The sequence below is a fragment of the Bubalus bubalis genome, chromosome 7 (genome assembly GCF_019923935.1).
Source record: "Bubalus bubalis isolate 160015118507 breed Murrah chromosome 7, NDDB_SH_1, whole genome shotgun sequence".
In the NCBI taxonomy this organism is placed as follows: Eukaryota; Metazoa; Chordata; class Mammalia; order Artiodactyla; family Bovidae; genus Bubalus; species Bubalus bubalis.
Window position 1 is genome coordinate 3123246 of NC_059163.1, and position 17798 is coordinate 3141043.

General features: G+C 51.6%; 1 protein-coding gene and 1 non-coding gene across 11 annotated transcripts in view; one reads left to right on the forward strand and one right to left on the reverse strand.

Annotated features, from left to right (window-relative positions):
- Nucleotides 1-1257: 1257 nt before the first annotated feature.
- On the reverse strand, nucleotides 1258-1329 carry TRNAF-AAA. Its single transcript has one exon. It is a non-coding gene; the product is annotated as a tRNA-Phe (tRNA).
- Nucleotides 1330-5777: 4448 nt separating this feature from the next.
- ACOX3 (acyl-CoA oxidase 3, pristanoyl) overlaps nucleotides 5778-17798 on the forward strand; it is a 48525-nt gene continuing 36504 nt past the window's right edge. For 6 of the 10 annotated variants that reach the window (XM_025290552.3, XM_025290554.3, XM_006075852.4 and 3 more), the window contains exons 1-6: nucleotides 5783-5937; nucleotides 9602-9761; nucleotides 10064-10297; nucleotides 11291-11365; nucleotides 11869-11958; nucleotides 14874-15017. In XM_025290552.3, the coding sequence (XP_025146337.3) occupies nucleotides 9618-9761; nucleotides 10064-10297; nucleotides 11291-11365; nucleotides 11869-11958; nucleotides 14874-15017 (687 nt within the window). In that variant the 5' untranslated portion in view covers nucleotides 5783-5937; nucleotides 9602-9617. Of the gene's footprint in view, nucleotides 5938-6255; nucleotides 6538-9601; nucleotides 9762-10063; nucleotides 10298-11290; nucleotides 11457-11868; nucleotides 11959-14873; nucleotides 15018-17798 lie in introns of those variants that run through there. The other 4 variants (XM_044945578.2, XM_044945579.2, XM_025290549.3 and 1 more) reach the window with 4 other exon arrangements.

Genomic DNA, 17798 nt, shown 5'->3' on the forward strand with positions numbered 1-17798 from the left:
TTTTTAAGTCTTCTTCACTTTCTGCCATAAGGGTGGTGTCATCTGCATATCTGAGGTTATTGATATTTCTCCTGGCAATCTTGATTCCAGCTTGTGTTTCTTCCAGCCCAGCGTTTCTCATGATGTACTCTGCATATAAGTTAAATAAGCAGGGTGACAATATACAGCCTTGATGTGCTCCTTTTCCTATTTGGAACCAGTCTGTTGTTCCATGTCCAGTTCTAACTGTTGCTTCCTGACCTGCATATAGGTTTCTCAAGAGGCAAGTCAGGTGGCCTGGTATTCCCATCTCTCTCAGAATTTTCCACAGTTTATTGTGATCCACACAGTCAAAGGCTTTGGCATAGTCAATAAAACAGAAATAGATGTTTTTCTGGAACTCTCTTACTTTTTGCATGATCCAATGGATGGTGGCAATTTGATTTCTGGTTCCTCTGCCTTTTCTAAAACCAGCTTGAACATCAGGAAGTTCATGGTTCACATATTGCTGAAGCCTGGCTTGGAGAATTTTGAGCATTACTTTACTAGCATGTGAGATGAGTGCAATTGTGCAGTAGTTTGAGCATTCTTTGGCATTGCCTTTCTTTGGGATTGGAATGAAAACTGACCTTTTCCAGTCCTGTGGCCACTGCTGAGTTTTCCTAATTTGGTGGCATATTGAGTGCAGCACTTTCACAGCCTCATCTTTTAGGATTTGATATACCTCAACTGGAATTCCATCACCTCCACTAGCTTTATTCATAGTGATGTTTCCTAAGGCCCACTTGACTTCACATCAGTGCTACAAATACTGAGTCTGAGTGCTCCAGAGGCCTCATGCCACCACGAGGGAGCCCATGGGCCCCAGTGAAAGATCCCACATGACAGAACTAAGGCCTGGAGCAGCCCAAGAAAGAAAAAAAATTAAAAAAAATTTTTCTGCATTGACTCATGCCTGTAACATTTGCCAAGAAGATTAAAGCTTCAGGCCTTTGTATGTGCATCACATACAAAGCCTTACTGGAGTCTTAACTCCTTCCCATTGCCATTCTCAGCCACCTACTACTTGATGTAGTTTTACTCTGGGGAAGAAGGCTGCTGCTTGTGGTCCCGGCTCTCGTGACAGGTCCACGTAGGTGAAAGTGAAAGAAGGAAAGTGAAGTCGCTCAGTCGTGTCCGACTCTGTGTGATCCCAGGAGGCTACCAGGCTCCTCCGTCCATGGGATTTTTCCAGGCAAGAATATTGGAGTGGGTTGCCATTTCCTTCTTCAGGAGATCTTCCCAACCCAGGGATTGAACCCGGGTCTCCCGCATTTTAGGCAGACGCTTTACCGTCTGAGCCACCAGGGAAGTCATGCAGGTGAGTATGAGTGAAAGTCGCTCAGTTGGGTCCCACTCTGCAACCCCACAGACAATATAATCTGCCAGTCTCCTCTGTCCATGGAACTCTACAAGCAAGAATACTGGAATGGGTTGCCATTCCCTCCTCCAGGGACGGTCCGGACACAGGGAATAAACCCAGATCTCCCACATTGCAGGCAGATTCTTCACCGTCTGAGCCACCAGGGAAGCCGTAACAGGACCATACTTGGTACCAAGTCATTATGGTCCATCCCAACCCAGTGACTTGGTGACTCCTTCCCTACAACCCTTTTGTGGATCCTGACCCAGTGAGGGAAGTGGATGGGAGGCAAAGCAGGAAGGGGATACAGAGGGACAAGTGGCCAGAGTTTGGGAGGAGACTTTAGGGTTAATGTGTCCAAATAGCGGCAGGAACCAACACCAGCCAACAAAGCAAAGGGCTCAAAAGGAGCTGGAGACGGGTGTGCCCAATGGGGTGGAGGGGGAACAGAGGTCAAAATGAACCAAGGTAGGGGACTGACACCAGAGCCCTCACAGAGGCCTGGCAGGTGATGGCCAGCTGAGCTACTGGAAGAGTTCGCACTCTGTTCCACTGATCACACAATCCCCTGGTAGCTCAACCAGGAAGCAGCTAACAAAACCTGGACAAAACAGAATCCCCTCTCTCTTCCCCCAAGTAGCTCCTCCATGTCGGTCCCCACTGCATCTCTCCCCCACCAGGTCCCTTCAAAATAACCCCAAGAAGTGTGAGTCCGTCCTCTCTCCCTACCTCACCACCGCCCAGAAAAGTCTCCAAGTCCACTGAGTGCCACCAAGAGACATCCAAAGCACATTCACTGCCAAAGCAGGTCAAGCACTGTCGTAAATCAGGGAGGGGACAGGATCCCAGGGATTCTGATGCAGGAAGGCCCACTGGGGAGGGTCCCAAGAAGGCTGCCATTGTGGGCTTCCCTGGTGGCTCAGCTGGTAAAGCCTGCAACGCGGGAGACATGGGTTGCATCCCTGGGTTGGAAAGATTCCCTGGAGAAAGGAAAGGCTACCCACTCCAGTATTCTTGGGCTTCCCTTGTGGCTCAGCTGGTAAAGAATCTGCCTGCAATGCAGGAGACCTGGGTTCAATCCCTAGGTTGGGAAGATCCCCTGGAGAAAGGAAAGGGTACCCACTCCAGTGGGTATTAATCATGAACTCCTTTTTGCCAAATTCAGACTTAAATTGAAGAAAGTAGGGAAAACCACTAGACCATTCAGGTATGACCTAAATCAAATCCCTTATGATTATACAGTGGAACTGAGAAATAGATTTAAGGGACTAGATCTGATAGACAGAGTGCCTGATGAACTATGGACTGAGGTTCGTGACATTGTACTGGAGACAGGGATCAAAACCATCCCCAAGAAAAAGAAATGCAAAAAGCTAAATGGCTGTCTGAGGAGGCCTTACAAATAGCTCTGAAAAGAAGAGAAGTGAAAAGCAAATGAGAAAAGGAAAGATATACCCATTTGAATGCAGAGTTCCAAAGAATAGTAAGGAGGGATAAGAAAGCCTTCCTCAGTGATCAATGCAAGGAAAAAAAAAAGCAAGAAATGCAAGAAAATTAGAGATACCAAGGGAACATTTCATGCAAACGTGGGCTCAATAAAGGACAGAAGTGGTATGGACCTGAAAGGTTGTTGTTGAATCACATAAAGATGCCGGGATTCTTTGCCCCCGGAGGAGAAGAATTCAATCCGGGGCCAGAGACGAGGCTTGATCGCTCAGAGCTTTTGTGTAATTAAGTTTTATTAAAGTATAAAGGAGATAGAGAAAGCTTCTGACATAGGCATCAGAAGGGGCAGAATGAGTACCCCCCTGCTAGTCTTCAGTTGGATGTTATATAGTCACTAGCAGTCTGTTAATGAAAGAAAGGAATGTCTTAAAACTCAGAATAGCACCAGACCCCTCACCCATAAGATGCATTTTGGGATAATCTTGGCACCAAATGGTTTATCCTGGGCCATAAAATGATTAACTTGAATCTTGAAGAAGGGCAGACCACCATACAAATAGTTTCATTTACAGAGATTAGGCGAACAATATCTGAGTATAACATACTGGTTTATCAAGTAGGTTCTGAGCCAAGAGGCAGAACCGACTTGAAGACAGAGTTTGGGGTAAATGCATAGTACATTAGCATAGCTTAAGACAAACATTTCCATAAGAAAAAGGCATTGGTTATCTCTAGGTTTGAGAATAGCTAACATCAGGTGAAACCAGGTGTCATTATGGCAAAGCAGTATTTTAAGAGAAACTTCCTTTTAAATTTGTATAGAGAAGAAAAAAATACCACTAGTTTGTTTCCTCCTGCCACTTAAGAGAGATAAAAATGTCTGACACTTGCAGGCTATTTCCTCTGTTTGGAGACCCTGGCCTTCCTGCCTGTTACCATCTCAGACCTAACAGGAGCAGAAGATATTAAGAAGAAGTGGCAAGAATACACAGAAGAACTGTACAAAAAAGATCTTCATGACCCAAATGATCTCAATGGTGTGATCACTCACCTAGAGCCAGACATCCAGGAATGTGAAGTCAAGTGGGCCTTAGGAAGCATTGCTACGAACAAAGCTAGTGGAGGTGATGGAATTCCAGTTGAGGTATATCAAATCCTAAACGATGATGCTGTGAAAGTGCTGCACTCAATATGCCACCAAATTAGGAAAACTCAGCAGTGGCCACAGGACTGGAAAAGGTCAGTTTTCATTCCAATCCCAAAGAAAGGCAATGCCAAAGAATGCTCAAACTACCACACAATTGCATTCATCTCACACGCTAGTAAAGTAATGCTCAAAATTCTCCAAGCCAGGCTTCAGCAATATGTGAACCGTGAACTTCCAGATGCTCAAGCTGGTTTTAGAAAAAGCAGAGGAACCAGAGATCAAATTGCCACCATCCATTGGACCATCGAAAAAGCAAGAGAGTTCCAGAAAAACATCTATTTCTGTTTTATTGACTATGCCAAAGCCTTTGACTGTGTGGATCACAATAAACTGTGGAAAATTCTGAAAGAGATGGGAATACCAGACCACCTGACCTGCCTCTTGAGAAACCTATATGCAGCTCAGGAAGCAACAGTTAGAACTGGACATGGAACAACAGACTGGTTCCAAACAGGGAAAGAAGTATGTCAAGGCTGTATATTGTCACCCTGCTTATTTAACTTATATGCAGAGTACATCATGAGAAACACTGGGCTGGAGGAAGCACAAGCTGGAATCAAGATTGCCGGGAGAAATATCAGTAACCTCAGATATGCAGATGACACCACCCTTATGGCAGAAAGTGAAGAGGAACTCAAAAGCCTCTTGATGAAAGTGAAAGAGAAGAGTGAAGAAGTTGGCTTAAAGCTCAACATTCAGAAAACGAAGATCATGGCATCTGGTCCCATCACTTCATGGCAAATAGATGGGGAAACAGTGGAAACAGTGTCAGACTTTATTTTGGGGGGCTCCAAAATCACTGCAGATGGTGATTGCAGCCATGAAATTAAAAGACGCTTACTCCTTGGAAGGAAAGTAATGACCAACCTAGACGCATATTCAAAAGCAGAGACATTACTTTGCCAACAAAGGGCCATCTAGTCAAGGCTATGGTTTTCCCAGTGGTCATGTATGGATGTGAGAGTTGGACTGTGAAGAATGGTGAGAGCCAAAGAATTGATGCTTTTGAACTGTGGTGTTGGAGAAGACTGTTGAGAGTCCCTTGGACTGCAAGGAGATCCAACCAGTCCATCCTAAAGGAAATCAGTCCTGGGTGTTCATTGGAAGGACTGATATTGAAGCTGAAACTCCAATACTTTGGCCACGTCATGCAAAGAGTTGACTCATTTGAAAAGACCCTGATTCTGGGAGGGATTGGGGGCAGAGGAGAAGGGGATGACAGAGGATGAGATGGCTGGATGGCATCACCGACTCAATGGACATGAGCTTGAGTAAACTCCAGGAGTTGGTGATGGACAAGGAGGTCTGGTGTGCTGCAGTCCATGGGGTCACAAAGAGTGGGACAGGATTGAGCGACTGAAATGACTGAGTGACTGACCCACTTCAGTATTGTGGCCTGGAGAATTCCAGAGAATTCCTGGAGAAGGGAAAGGCTACCAGCTCCTCCAGTCTTCTTGGGTTTCCCTGCTGGCTCAGCTGGTAAAGAATCCTCCTGCAAAGCGGGAGAGCTGGGTTCCATCCCTGGGTTGGGAAAATCCCCTGGAAAAGGGAAAGGCTACCCACTCCAGTATTCTGGCCCGGAGAATTCTGGCCTGGTGGCAAAGAGTCGGAAAGGACTGAGCGACTTTCAGTTTCATTTTCCAGCAGCCTGGGCTCGCCCAGGCGTCCTGCGTTTCCCGGGTGACAGGGCGCCGCGGAGGCCGCGATGACGTCAGGTCCGGGGACGACCCGGAAGGACTGTCTGCGGCTGCGCGCGCGCGCGCCCTCCCCCTGCCTCTAGGATCTGGGTGGATCTCCACTGGACCAGCGTTGGGAGCCTGTGGTGTGTTCGCTGGGCCCTGCGGTGGTCGCGATCGTAGGGTCTTGGCGACATCTGAAGGTCCAGTCCGCCTTTGCCCAGAGGGTACGAGGGGGCGGCGCGTGCAAAGGGTGGGGTGGGGTGGGGGGGCAACCGCGTCTTCTTGCGGAACTGCTGGGCGCAGAGGCTGCGAGGGTCGGCGGCCGGGCGGGTAAACCCGCGAGATGTATCGAGGAGTTCAGACACTTGTCCCCTGAGGTCAGCGGACAGCTGTCACTTAGCGGCGGGAGCATGGTCGGGTCTGCATGTTAGGGTCCCTTCTGAAATTGTCTGAAAGCGACTGTTGCGCCCCCCAAATGGTATAGATGCCTCCCCCGCCCCAAATGGTGTAGACGTTCCCTTCCGTGCCTGGAACTGCTCTAGGTGCCCGGCGAGTGGTAACAGCCTTCTGGCCGTGCAGGATCCGCCTTGCCCGTGTTTCACCACCCCAGCCAGGTGCAGTGACTTTGCCGAGTTCGCGCCACGCCTAAGCTCTGTAGTTGGGATCTGGCGCCAGGCGTCTGGCTTCAGATGCCTGTGTGTAGCATCATGCGGTGATGTCGGCGGCTGCAGGTGGCCTTTGAAGGCTTAGGATTCTGGAGTTTGGACCGAGGTCGTTAAGGCCCTGCACAATCAACTAACACATTGACCTTCAGCACCTGGAAGGTGAGAGTACAGATTGCGCTGGGGTTCCTAGCATCTGGGAGTCCGCTGCTCCGCCCACCCTCAGTATTTGCTCAATACCTGGAGGTTGTAAGATTTCTTGGGCTCAAAGAGAAAGGATAGGATTTGTTCAGTATTAGAGAGGAGCAGTGAGGGAGAGGCTTGGTAACTAATTGGATTCTGGGACAGGGGGGAGAGAGAACTTGAGGGCTGGCACTTGGGTTTATACATCAACTAACTGTATAAAAAATGTTTTATAGTTTTCTGAGTATAAATTTTACACTTCTTTTGTTGAATTTATTTCCAAGTATTTTTATTATTTTTGATGCTGTTATAGATAGAATTGTTTTCTTAATTTCATTTTTGAGTTGTTTACCGTTAGTGTATAGAAATCAGCTGAGTTTTGCTCCCTGATCTTGTCCCCTGCAAACTGGCTAGACTGATTTATTAATTCTAATAGTTTTTTAGTGGATTCCTTAGGAATTTCTGTACAAAATCATGTCATCTGCAGAGAGAGATAGGTTTCTAATCTGGATGCCTTTTATATCATTTCTTGCTTAATTGCATTGGCTAGCACCTCCGGTACAGTGTTGACTAGAAGTGGTAGAGTGGACATCCTTGTCTTGTTCCTAATTTTAGGGGAAAGGCATTCAATCTTTTATATTTAAGGACAAGGATAGCTAGAGGGTTTTCGTAGATGTCTTTTATCAGGTTCAATAGTTTTATCAAAGTATTTCTAGTTTGTTGAGTTTTTATCATGAAAGGGTGTCTGGTTCTGTCTCATGCTTTTCTTCATCTGTTGATATGATCATGTACTTTTTGTCCATCTGTTTTGTTGATATGCTGTATTACATGAACTGATTTTCAAATGTTGAGTCAGCCTTACATTCCTGGGATATATTTCATGTGGTGGTGATATATAATCTTATAATATGTTGCTGGATTCACTTTGCAAGGTTTATTGAGAATTTTTACTTTTATATTCACGAGGGATATTAGTCTTCAGTTTTCTTGTCATACCTTTGGTTTGGTTTCAATGTAATGCTGGTTTAATGGAGTACTTTATAGGTGTGTTCCCTCCTCTTCTATTTTTTTTTTTGTAAGAGTGCATAAATTTTAGTTTTTCTTCTTTAAATATTTGGTAGAATCCACATTGGAAGCCCTCTGGCTTTTCTTTGTGGGTGTTGATTCCTAATTCAGTCTCGTCTTTATGGATCCTATCACATGTTCCATTTCTCCTTCAGTCTCATCTTTATGGATCTGATCACATGTTCCATTTCTCCGTGCGTCAGTTTTGGTAGATTGTGTCTTTCTGGGAACTTGTCAGTTTCACGGAAGTTATCTAGCTTATTGGCATACAGTTCATAGTATTCCCTTAGAATCCTTTTTATTTCTTTAAGGTTGGTAGTAATAGTCCATCTTTGGTCCCTCAAGTTAATAATTTGTGTTTTCCCTCTTTTTTTTTTTACTGGGTCAATCAAGCTAAAAGTCTGTCAATCTTGTCAGTCTTTTCAATAAACCAACGTTTGTTTTTGTCCCTTTTCTGATTTCTAGTCCATACATTTTGCTCTAATGTTTTGTCTGTTTCCTTTCTGCTTGCTCTGGATTTAGTCTGTGGTTCTTTCTCAGCATCTTTGTTTAAAAAAAATGTTTACTTGTTTTTGGCTGCGTGTCTCTTAGCTGCGGCATTTAGGATCTAGCCCCCTGACTGGGATTGGACCCGTTCCCCTCACACCAGGAGCACAGAGTCTTAGCCGCTGGGCCACCAGGGAAGTCCTCTCAGCATCTTAAAGTGGTTGCTAAAGAGCTTGCCCAGGGCTCGTGTTCTGCAGAGTTCAGATCCCTCTTCTGCCACTTCTCGGTGGTGGGAGCTTGCAAAAGACAGCGAGCTTCTCTGAACTGGGGTTCGTGCATCTTTTGAGAGGGACAGCAGTTCTTGGCCCGCAGTTTAAGGGACGAAATAAGCTGCTGTCTGTTAAGGGCACAGTCACTTTCGCACAAAGTGAACAAGTCGCTCAGTCATGTCCGACTCTTTGCGATTTCATGGACTGTCGCCTGCCAGGCTCCAGATGGAGTTCTCTAGGCCAGAATACTGGAGTGGGTGGCCATTCCCTCCTCCAGGGGATCTTCCCAACACAGGGATGGAATCCATTCCCTTCTCCAGGGGATCTTTCTAGCCCAGGGATCGAACCCAGGTCTCCTGCACTGCAGGTGGATTCGTTATTGTCTGAGCCACCAGGGAAGCCCTCTGACACACAAGCAGGTCTTCAAATGTGCCCTGCGGATCTTTCCCCTCTCGCCCAGAAGACACAAGGGTCTCACCAGCAAGAGGGACCACTTTTCCATCGTGTGCCAACAGTGTTGACCGTCAAGCTCAGAGTTCGACCTCCCAGACTATCCTAATGTTTAACTACAGGATGTAAATGTTCTCATGGACCTTACAGAGTTGCCCTGGGGGTCCAACCCAGGACTCTGCTCTCTGGGTGTCTCTCTAGGTCTTTGTTCACAAGCCCTCCCATCCCTGCCTTCATTGACCCAGACACTTGAAAAGGAGCTAGTCTGCTCAGAAAATTCCAGAATGATCCTTTGGTCAAGAGAGCTAGGTTGCTTTGTTAGTGGGAATCCAGATGCTTCTGTGTCAAGTAGAGTGACAGACTCTGCAGACGTCCCCCGTCCAGGTGGGCTCAAGGGGACTCCAGGGGTGTGGCTGGAGCAGGACGGCCAGCACTGGTTGGACTCTGGGGCGAGGCTTCCCGGGCTGTGGGGCTGGTGGCCCTGGGCCGGTGAGGCGTCCTGTGGCCACGCTGAGTGCTTCACAGCCCCGGCCACAGGGCTGCCCTTTGCCCCCGTCTGACTCCTGGTCACTTCGGTGCAGGAGCGGAACCCAGAGCACTCGCCGCACCCCCCCTCCTGGGAGAGTGGACGCCAGCTGTGCGGGGTCGTCCCAGCTGCCCTCCCTTCACGATCAGAGCTCGTCTGTCTGTCTTTCACATCCCGCGGCACGTCTGCCCTTGTTGGTGATGGCATGAGAAGGACACGCACTGACTGGGGCTGCGTGTCTGCACAGGTGGTGGCTGGGAGTGATGGCGCCCCTCAGGGAGAGGAGCGATGACCCCGTGCTGCCGGACCCGCCCCCGGGGCCCCTGCACGTGGCCCGCGCCCGCGCTTCATTCCCCTGGAAGGAGCTGGCACTGTTCTGGGAGGGCGAGGACACGCTGCGCTTCAAGGTGAGGCTGGGCTGGTGGCCGCTGGGTGCCTTGGTGGCACGCGGGGAGGGGGCTCTGCTGAGCTTCTGGTTCATCTGCAGAAAGATGGAGCCCGGAATGAATGGACACAGGCTGGGCTTCCTAAGCCTGGTGCCCTCTGCCCTCCCCTGAGAAGGCCTCTCATCTCTGTCCCTGTGTTTCTGGGTTAGACTGCCCAGCAGAGGCAGCCCATGGCCTTGAGGAAACCATATAAGCCAGAGCTCAGTGAAAAAATTCTGTATTTTGCCTCCAAATCCACTATTCCCCGCCTGCTGCGTTTCCAGAAAGCCATCTTCTCGGCTCTGGAGAACGACCCCCTCTTCGCCCATCCCCGTGGCAGCCGGCTCTCGGTGGAGAAGTACCAGGAGCTGAACTTCCTGCGCTGTAAGAGGGTCTTCGAGTACGACTTCCTCCCCGTGGGGGACATGCCGGGCAGCCTGCCGAGGGTCCTGGCACTGATCGAATGCCTGGGCATGTACGACTGGTCCCTGGCCGTCAAGTTCTTCCTGCACGTGCTGGTGAGTCACCCTGGGAGGGGGCCGCTCTCACCCCGCGCTCGGGGCTGAACACTAAGCTGTCCACTGAACCTGAGATACACTTGGCAGTTGCCTTTGTGGTTCCTGGTTGGCAGTGTTTGCCCGCTTTATGAGACTTAATGCATTTGGGAAGTGTTCATTTAAAGAGATTTCTAGAAAATGATAAAGGAAACCGAGACAGAGGGACTTCCCTGCTGGTCCAGTGGCTAAGACTCCGCGTTCTCAGTGCATGGGGCCCTGAGTCTCATGGCTGGTCAGAAACTAGATTCCCGCAAGCCACAGCTAAGAGTTTGCGTGCTGCACCGAAATAAAGAAAAAGAGAGAGAAAAAAGAAATTTTATGCAAAACAAAAGCAGAGATGAAAATATGTAGGTAGACCTTGTGACTTGTAATGAGAAGCCCAGTTTTTCTCAGCTGTTTATGCAGATTTGCATACGTCAGTCCTTGAATAACGCAGTGCAGTTAAAACTCCATAGAAATAGCAGCTCTGGGACTTTTATAAATGGAAGGAAGGGAAGGAGGGAAAATAGGTCAAAGGTGAGGCCTGGGTTTCCGCCTTTTCGATATGCAGGTGGAGATGAACTTGGGAAGGTGGTGTCGTCTACGTGCTGTCTGAAGGAAAGGTGGGCTCACCTTGCCCATCCCATACTCTCACCCCCCACCCAACTCCCACCTCCTTGCTGTTCACGGACCACCTCCTGGTCCTGTTCAGTGCATGTTAATGGCTTGCAACGAGGACCCGGGTCTCGTGACTCTGTGAGCTCAAGGCCAGGCAGCTGAATCCCAGGGGCTGTCCTGGGCCGTGGACCCCAGTGCTGCTTTGTCTTGGAAGCTGGAGCCCTTGCTGGGGGCTGGTGTGGTGCCGGGTGTGTGTGTGTGTATGTGTGTGTGTGTCGGGGTGGGGAGTGGGGTTAAGTCCCAGGGTGGCAGCAGCCTTAGCTTCCCCCTGTTTCCATGGTGATGTTGTGTTTTCAGACTTTTGGATCGGCCATTTACAGCTCTGGTTCCGAACGGCACCTCAAGTACCTTCCAAAGATCTTCAGTTTGGAGGTTAGCTGGCGCTCATGGGTGACCTCGGGTCCTCTTACGTGTTCTTCTTGGAGATATGTGGAGAGGGCACCCTGCCGCAGAGGGTCTCCAGGTGGGGGGCCGCTCCTCCTTTCATGCTGTTCTGGGGCTGCTCACCAAATAGTTCATGCTGTTCTTTCCCAAACTGGGGTGTGCCAGATTCCCAGCACGATAGGAGCTGAGCTTTTTCTTATCGAGGAAGCGCCTTTGTTTTCTTCTGACGCCTGAGAGCTGCTCTTAGCCACTGTGCTGACTTAGAGAGGCCCCCAGCAGCCCACTTGCCAACTGCCCTCCTGGGTGGGAGCCGCAGCCAGCGTCTCGCATGGCAGGCTGGCTCAGTGAGCCCGCTGGGCGTCAGGCAGGAAATGGAGACTTGGGGCTTTGCTCGGTGGTCTAGGCCGTAAAGGAAGCCTGGTGGCAGGGTCCCTCCAGGAAGGTGCAGAGAGGACCTTTTCACCTGACCTCATTTTGTGTTTCCATGCTAGATTTTTGGATGTTTTGCTCTGACGGAAGTGAGTCATGGGAGTAACACCAAGGGCATACGCACGACCGCTCACTACGACCCCAGCACCCAGGTAGGTGATACCCGCCCTTCTGTCTCCAGGCTTCGAGCATGTGAAACATGGTGTTGTCACATAATTAGACCAAGAAACCTGGCTCTTGCCTAAATGTACACCGAGATCCATCACGTTGTGAACAGTAGAGCTTAGGAGATAAAGGTTGTGAGTGGTGAAACCTGGTCATACCTAGAAGCCTGCTGTGGTTTGGATTTGGCTAGGATGTGAGAGCGGTGAGGGCACAGGCTGTCTTTTTATAAAATCTGTTTGTTTACCAGGTTTGTTTGGCATGCGATTAGTGAGCAGTGCCAGCCGCTCTTGCTTTATAGGACAAACAAGGAAGGTTCGACTTGACCCTCATCCCTCTCTAGCAGCCTGTCTGGTGCTAGGCTCTCTGGACAGCAGCCCAGCCCCTCTGGTCCTGGGGCCGCTCCTGCACCCGTGGACTCTCCGTGGCACCTGTGTGGTTGGCCCCGCTCCCCACACTGTGCACTGAAGGCTGCTCTGTGCAGGCTCGCTCCTTAGTGCCGTGGGGACCCGGCAGTCCTCGGGGAGGGAACACGTATTCTGTGAGCAGACAGGGGCGTGGTGTGTCGGCTGGTCTGTGCTGTGGAGGGCAGCGGGGGGCGGGGGAGAGGGCGGGGCGTGCGGGGGACCCATGGCTTCTGCCGCTCCCCGTCCTGCGGCCCCTCTCCCATCACTGGCGTTGGGCTCCTTGGCCCCCACCTCTCCCAGATGGCCACATCCTCCTGCCCCTTCCTCACGGGTCCAGTGTCTGCGGCCCTTCCCCCGACTGGTCCATGTGGTTTGGCCGAGTTGCGTGCAGAAGGGTGAAGCCCTGCCCCGTGCGTCTGCTCACCGTGAGTTTATTCATGGGACAGGTGAGCTGTGTGTACTGGGGGCACTGTGGGCAGGGGGCTCAAGAGGATGAACCTGAGAAGCCCCTGGAAGAACAGGGGCGGTGGGGGCGTGGGTCGCAGTGTGTGCCCTGCAGGCTGCTGGTGGTGCCTGGGAGCAGAGGCGAGGGTCCGCCACACCCCAGGGCTGAGAGCAAGGTGTGTGGCCTCTTGGTATCCTTGTTGTTCAGTCGCTCAGTCGTGTCCGACGCTGTGACCCCACGGACTGCAGCACGCCCAGCCTCCCTGTCCATCACCAACTCCTGGAGCTTACTCAAACTCACGTCCATTGAGTCAGTGATGCCATCCAACCATCTCATCCTCTGTCGTCCCCTTCTCCTCCTGCCTTGAATCTTTCCCAGCATCAGGGTCTTTTCCAATGAGTCAGCTCTTCGCATCAGGTGGCCAAAGTATTGGAGCTTCAGCTTCAGCATCAGTCCTTCCAATGAGTATTCAGGGTTGATTTCCTTTAGGGTTGACTTGCCTTGATCTCCGGAGAAGGCAATGGCACCCCACTCCAGTACTGTTGCCTGGAAAATCCCATGGACAGAGGAGCCTTATAGGCTGCAGTTCAAGGGGTCGCCAAGAGTCGGACATGACTGGGCGACTTCACTTTTACTTTTCACTTTCGTGCATTGGAGAAAGAAATGGCAACCCACTCCAGTATTCTTGCCTGGAGAATCCCTGGGATGGGGCAGCCTGGTGGGCTGCCGTCTATGGGGTCATACAGAGTCGGACACGACTGAAGTGACTTAGCAGCAGTAGCCCAGCAGCCTTGATCTCCTTGCAGTCCAAGGGACTGTTGTTTAAGCCATGAGATATCTTTATATGCACCTGAGTCTTTCTGGCTGTCAGCCTTCCTTTTCGCTCAGCTCACTGGTGTCCCTGGGCTCTCAGTGCTGGGCTGGGGGATGGGGAGGCCCTTCCTGACTCTGCAGAGGGAGGGTGGTACCTCCGTGGCCTCGGGGCCTGGGTGAAACTCAGTTACCTGCGAGGCTGTTGCTTCTGACTCTCTTCCTCTTGGCGTTGGTCCTTAAATGAAGATCAGCTGAGGTTAGGAGCCCCGAGCCTCCTGCAGGCTGTTTGCTGAGCACCCTACTGTGTACTCAGCACTGCTGCGAGAGACAGCTCCTGGCCGCTAACATGCCGGCGGGACTCTTATGCTGAAGGGGAGACGCAGTCCCGTCACCAGCACGGAACTTTTATGCTGGAGGGGAGATGCAGTCCCGTCACCAGCGGGGAGAAACTGGCTGGGCCAGGGGCTGTGCGGCAGGGATGGGATGGGACCGGCATGACCGATCCCATCTGGGAGTGTCACTACCTGATGTCACTTCTGTTGAGTGACAAGAAGGAGATGCAGCGTGTCGATGGGGAGGAGAGAGCAGTGGTGTGCGCTCGAGGGAGCCAGCTGGCTGGGTGACGCCCACAAGCAGGTGGGACCTCCCTGGGGGCGGGCCTCAGCCCTGCTTCCCTCTGCTCCCTGCTGCCTCCCCAAGCCCTGGGCCGTGTCCTCAGGGGACCTGTCCCCTCCTGTCTGTTCCTTCTTTAATTCCTGTGCGCGTCCACCCTGTGCTCCTGGACTCCCGGGGAGCTTGTTGGGGGACAAACAGGGTGGGCGAAGGAGCTGAACTTGGTGAATTGGCAGTGGGTGGGGGATTTAGGCAGGCATGAAGCCAAGGAGGGGACCCCCCCGCCCCAATCTGTGCTTGGGGAAGGCTCGCTGAATGGGTGCCCATCTGTGCTTGGGGAAGGCTCACTGAACGGGTGAACTCTACTGGGGTGTTGGCAGCTTGCAGAGTGTTTTACTATTTGCCATGTTGGTCATCATCTTCCACAGGAAGGTTGTTCTTTAAGTCGTAAGACCCAGAATATGCTTTTTTTTTTTTAAATGGGGCTCCCCTTGCCACATAGGAAATAACCTTCCATCGTTTCTTACTCATACCTCCAAGGTTTCGAACAGAGAAGACTGAATGTGTCAAAGAGATGAAGACTCCAGTGTGCGTCAGTCTCTAACGTCCATTTTTTTCCCTCGTGCAGGAATTCATCATCCATTCCCCCGATTTTGAAGCCGCCAAGTTCTGGGTTGGCAACATGGGCAAGACTGCTACCCACGCAGTGGTGTTTGCTCAGCTGTACACACCGGGGGGCCAGTGCCACGGGCTGCACCCCTTTCTCGTCCAGGTAGGGGCAGGTTTCACCCCTGGGGTGGGGAGGTCTGGCCATGTCCAGAGATGTTTTTATCACAGCTGGGGGCAGGGGTGCTTCTGGCATTTTGGGGTGCAGACGCATGGTGCATACAGGTCAACACCCCGGAGCGCACAGGACGCCCGCCCCCCACCCCCAGGAAGAATGATCAGCCCCATATGTGAGGCGCTGCCTCTGAGAAACCCCGAGTCCAAGCTCATCTCGGGGAGAGCCTCCATCCTGCTGGATGGCAATGCCCAGGCTCTGGCAGCTGGTCTGAGGGGCTGCAGAAGTTCCGAGATGAAGTCTGACTCGGGGGTTTTCGTGTAGCCCCTTCCCAGGTCACAAATAGAGCCCTGGCTGTTGGGGGTGCCTGGGACAGCCGGCTGGCCCATTCCCCGCTGCCCAGGGTGGCTGCAGCGTCCACAGACCTGGAGCCCCCAAGTTCACCCAGGACCATTGTGCCTGGGTTGACTGGATACCGAATGAAACCCGGCTCCCGCCATTCCCAAACCTGTTCTGACATTTTTATTCTCTGAGACTACTCTGACGGTGGGGAGGCTCTCGTGAGAGGAGAAGTCACGTCACATACAAAGGCTTCCCAGGTGGTGCAGCAGTAAGGGATCCGCCTGCCAGCGCAGGAGATGCAGGAGACGTGGGTTGGATCCCTGGGTCGGGAAGAAATGGCAACCCACTCCATTATTCTTGGCTGGAAAATTCCAAGGATAGAGGAGGCCTGCAGGCTATACAGTCCGTGGGGTCGCAAAGAGTCGGACATGACTCAGCGCGCACGGCTAGCCACGTGAAAGTGAACCATTCAGGGCACTGAGCATGTTCTCCATGTCCTACTGTTCTGGTTTCAGAGCGTCTCCTCTTTAGAAGACGCCCACACCCATGCCACATGCCCTCCCTGCCGCCTCCTGCCCAGGCCTGGCAGTTGCCTGGCTGCCTTCTGCCTCTGCCTCTGCCTGTGCCTCCGCCGGAACGTTCTGCATGAAAGGAGTCACGCGCTACGTGACCTTTCTGTCCGACCTCATCCCCTTCGCCTGTGTTTGAAGTTTATCCACGTTGCAGCCTGTCCCAGAGCCCCCTTCCTTTCTGAGGCCGAATGACCCACTGCGGCCGGTCCACAGTTGGTGTATCCGTTCCTCCTTTGCTGGACGCTGGGTGCGCTTCACCTTTGGGCTCTTGGGCGTGGTGTTACCGTCAGCGTTCATGAGCACTGTCTGTCTGCACGTGGGTCCTCAGTTTTTTGGGGGGCGGTTTGTACCCAGGAGAAGAATTGCAGGGTCTTATGGTCACCCTGTGTTGAACTTTTTATCGAATCCCATACTGGATGCCAGCATTTTAAACAACCCACCAGCAGGGCTGAGGGATCTGGTTTCTCCACATCCTCACCAACACAGGTTATTATCGTTTTTCTTTTTTTTTAATTTCCGTAACCACCCGAGAGGTTGTGAAGCAGTATCCGGTTGTGGTTTTGATTTGCATTTCCTTAATAACCAACGGTGTGGACCATATTTTCACATTCCAATTGGCCATTTCTGTATCTTTTTGGTAGAAATGTCTGTTCAAATCCTTTGTCCTCTGGAACCAAGCAGGGATGCTGAAAGGAAAGGCTGTTTGCTCAGAGCTGGCTGAACTTGTGCTTGGCAGAGGCTCAGAGGCAGGCGGAGGACTGCACGAGCTTCCTAGTGGAGCAGAGGGTGGCTCAGGGTGCCTCATGGGGGCTGGGGACCCGGTGGGAGCTGGGCACGGCTGCCAGAAGAAGGGGTATCCTGGGTGACTGGTCAGGTGGGGCCTTCCCCGATTGATTCTGTGTTGGAAGCAGGACGACAGTTGGGGAGGCCATCAGTTATGAGTCCCGGCCAGTTGTCTGGCCTTGCTGTGCAGCTCGCTGGGCTCTGCTGTGGGTTGAAGGTCAGAGCGCTGCTTTTCCACGTGGTCTGGTCATTGTCCACGTGTGCATTGAGTCTCTCAGTTCATTTCTAGGTCAGGCGTTTTTGTTGTTGTTGAGTCACGAGGGTTCTTCGTGCACATTCAGCCTTCTCAGACAGATGAAGCGCAAATGTCTCCTCTCCTGTAATTATCTGCACTTTCTCAGTATCGTCTTCTGTGCACTAGGGTGTGAATTCCATGACGTCCAGTTGATCCATTTCCTCCGATGCTCATGCCCTTATTTTTAGTTTATTTGGCCACACCACATGGATTGTGGGATCTCAGTTCCCTGACCGGGGATTGAACCCCGTCCCTCAGCAGGGAACGTGCAGAGTCGTAACCACTGCACCACCAGGGAATTCCTTCGTGTTCTTAGTTTTCAATTTACAGTGATCACCAGCAGACCATGTGTATTTTTTGATACCTGAGGCCACCATACCCTGCTTCTGGAGTATAGATTTGTACCTGGAAACTGGACCCGAAGGCAGCGTCTTCCGGCGTTTCTGTCTCTAGACTGTGGAGCTGCGCGTGATGTTCTGCGTTCCCTTACACGTTGCTCTTCAAACCCTCAGTGGGCGTAGTCGCCCTTCCATCCGGCCCATGCCCTCTGTGTACCTAGCATGTCTCCTGTGCGGCCCTGAGGGCAGCATGAGTCCTGTGCTCGTGGAGTTCACCGTCTACTGGGAAAGAGAGGTGGGAACAAGTCATCACAAAAACGGCGCTGATGGTAACGAACCCGCCTGCCAGCGCAGGGGATGGAGGAGACACGGTTCGATCCCTGGGTCAGGAAGGGGCCCTGGAGGAGGGCGTGGCAACCCTCTCAGTGTTCCTGCCTGGAGA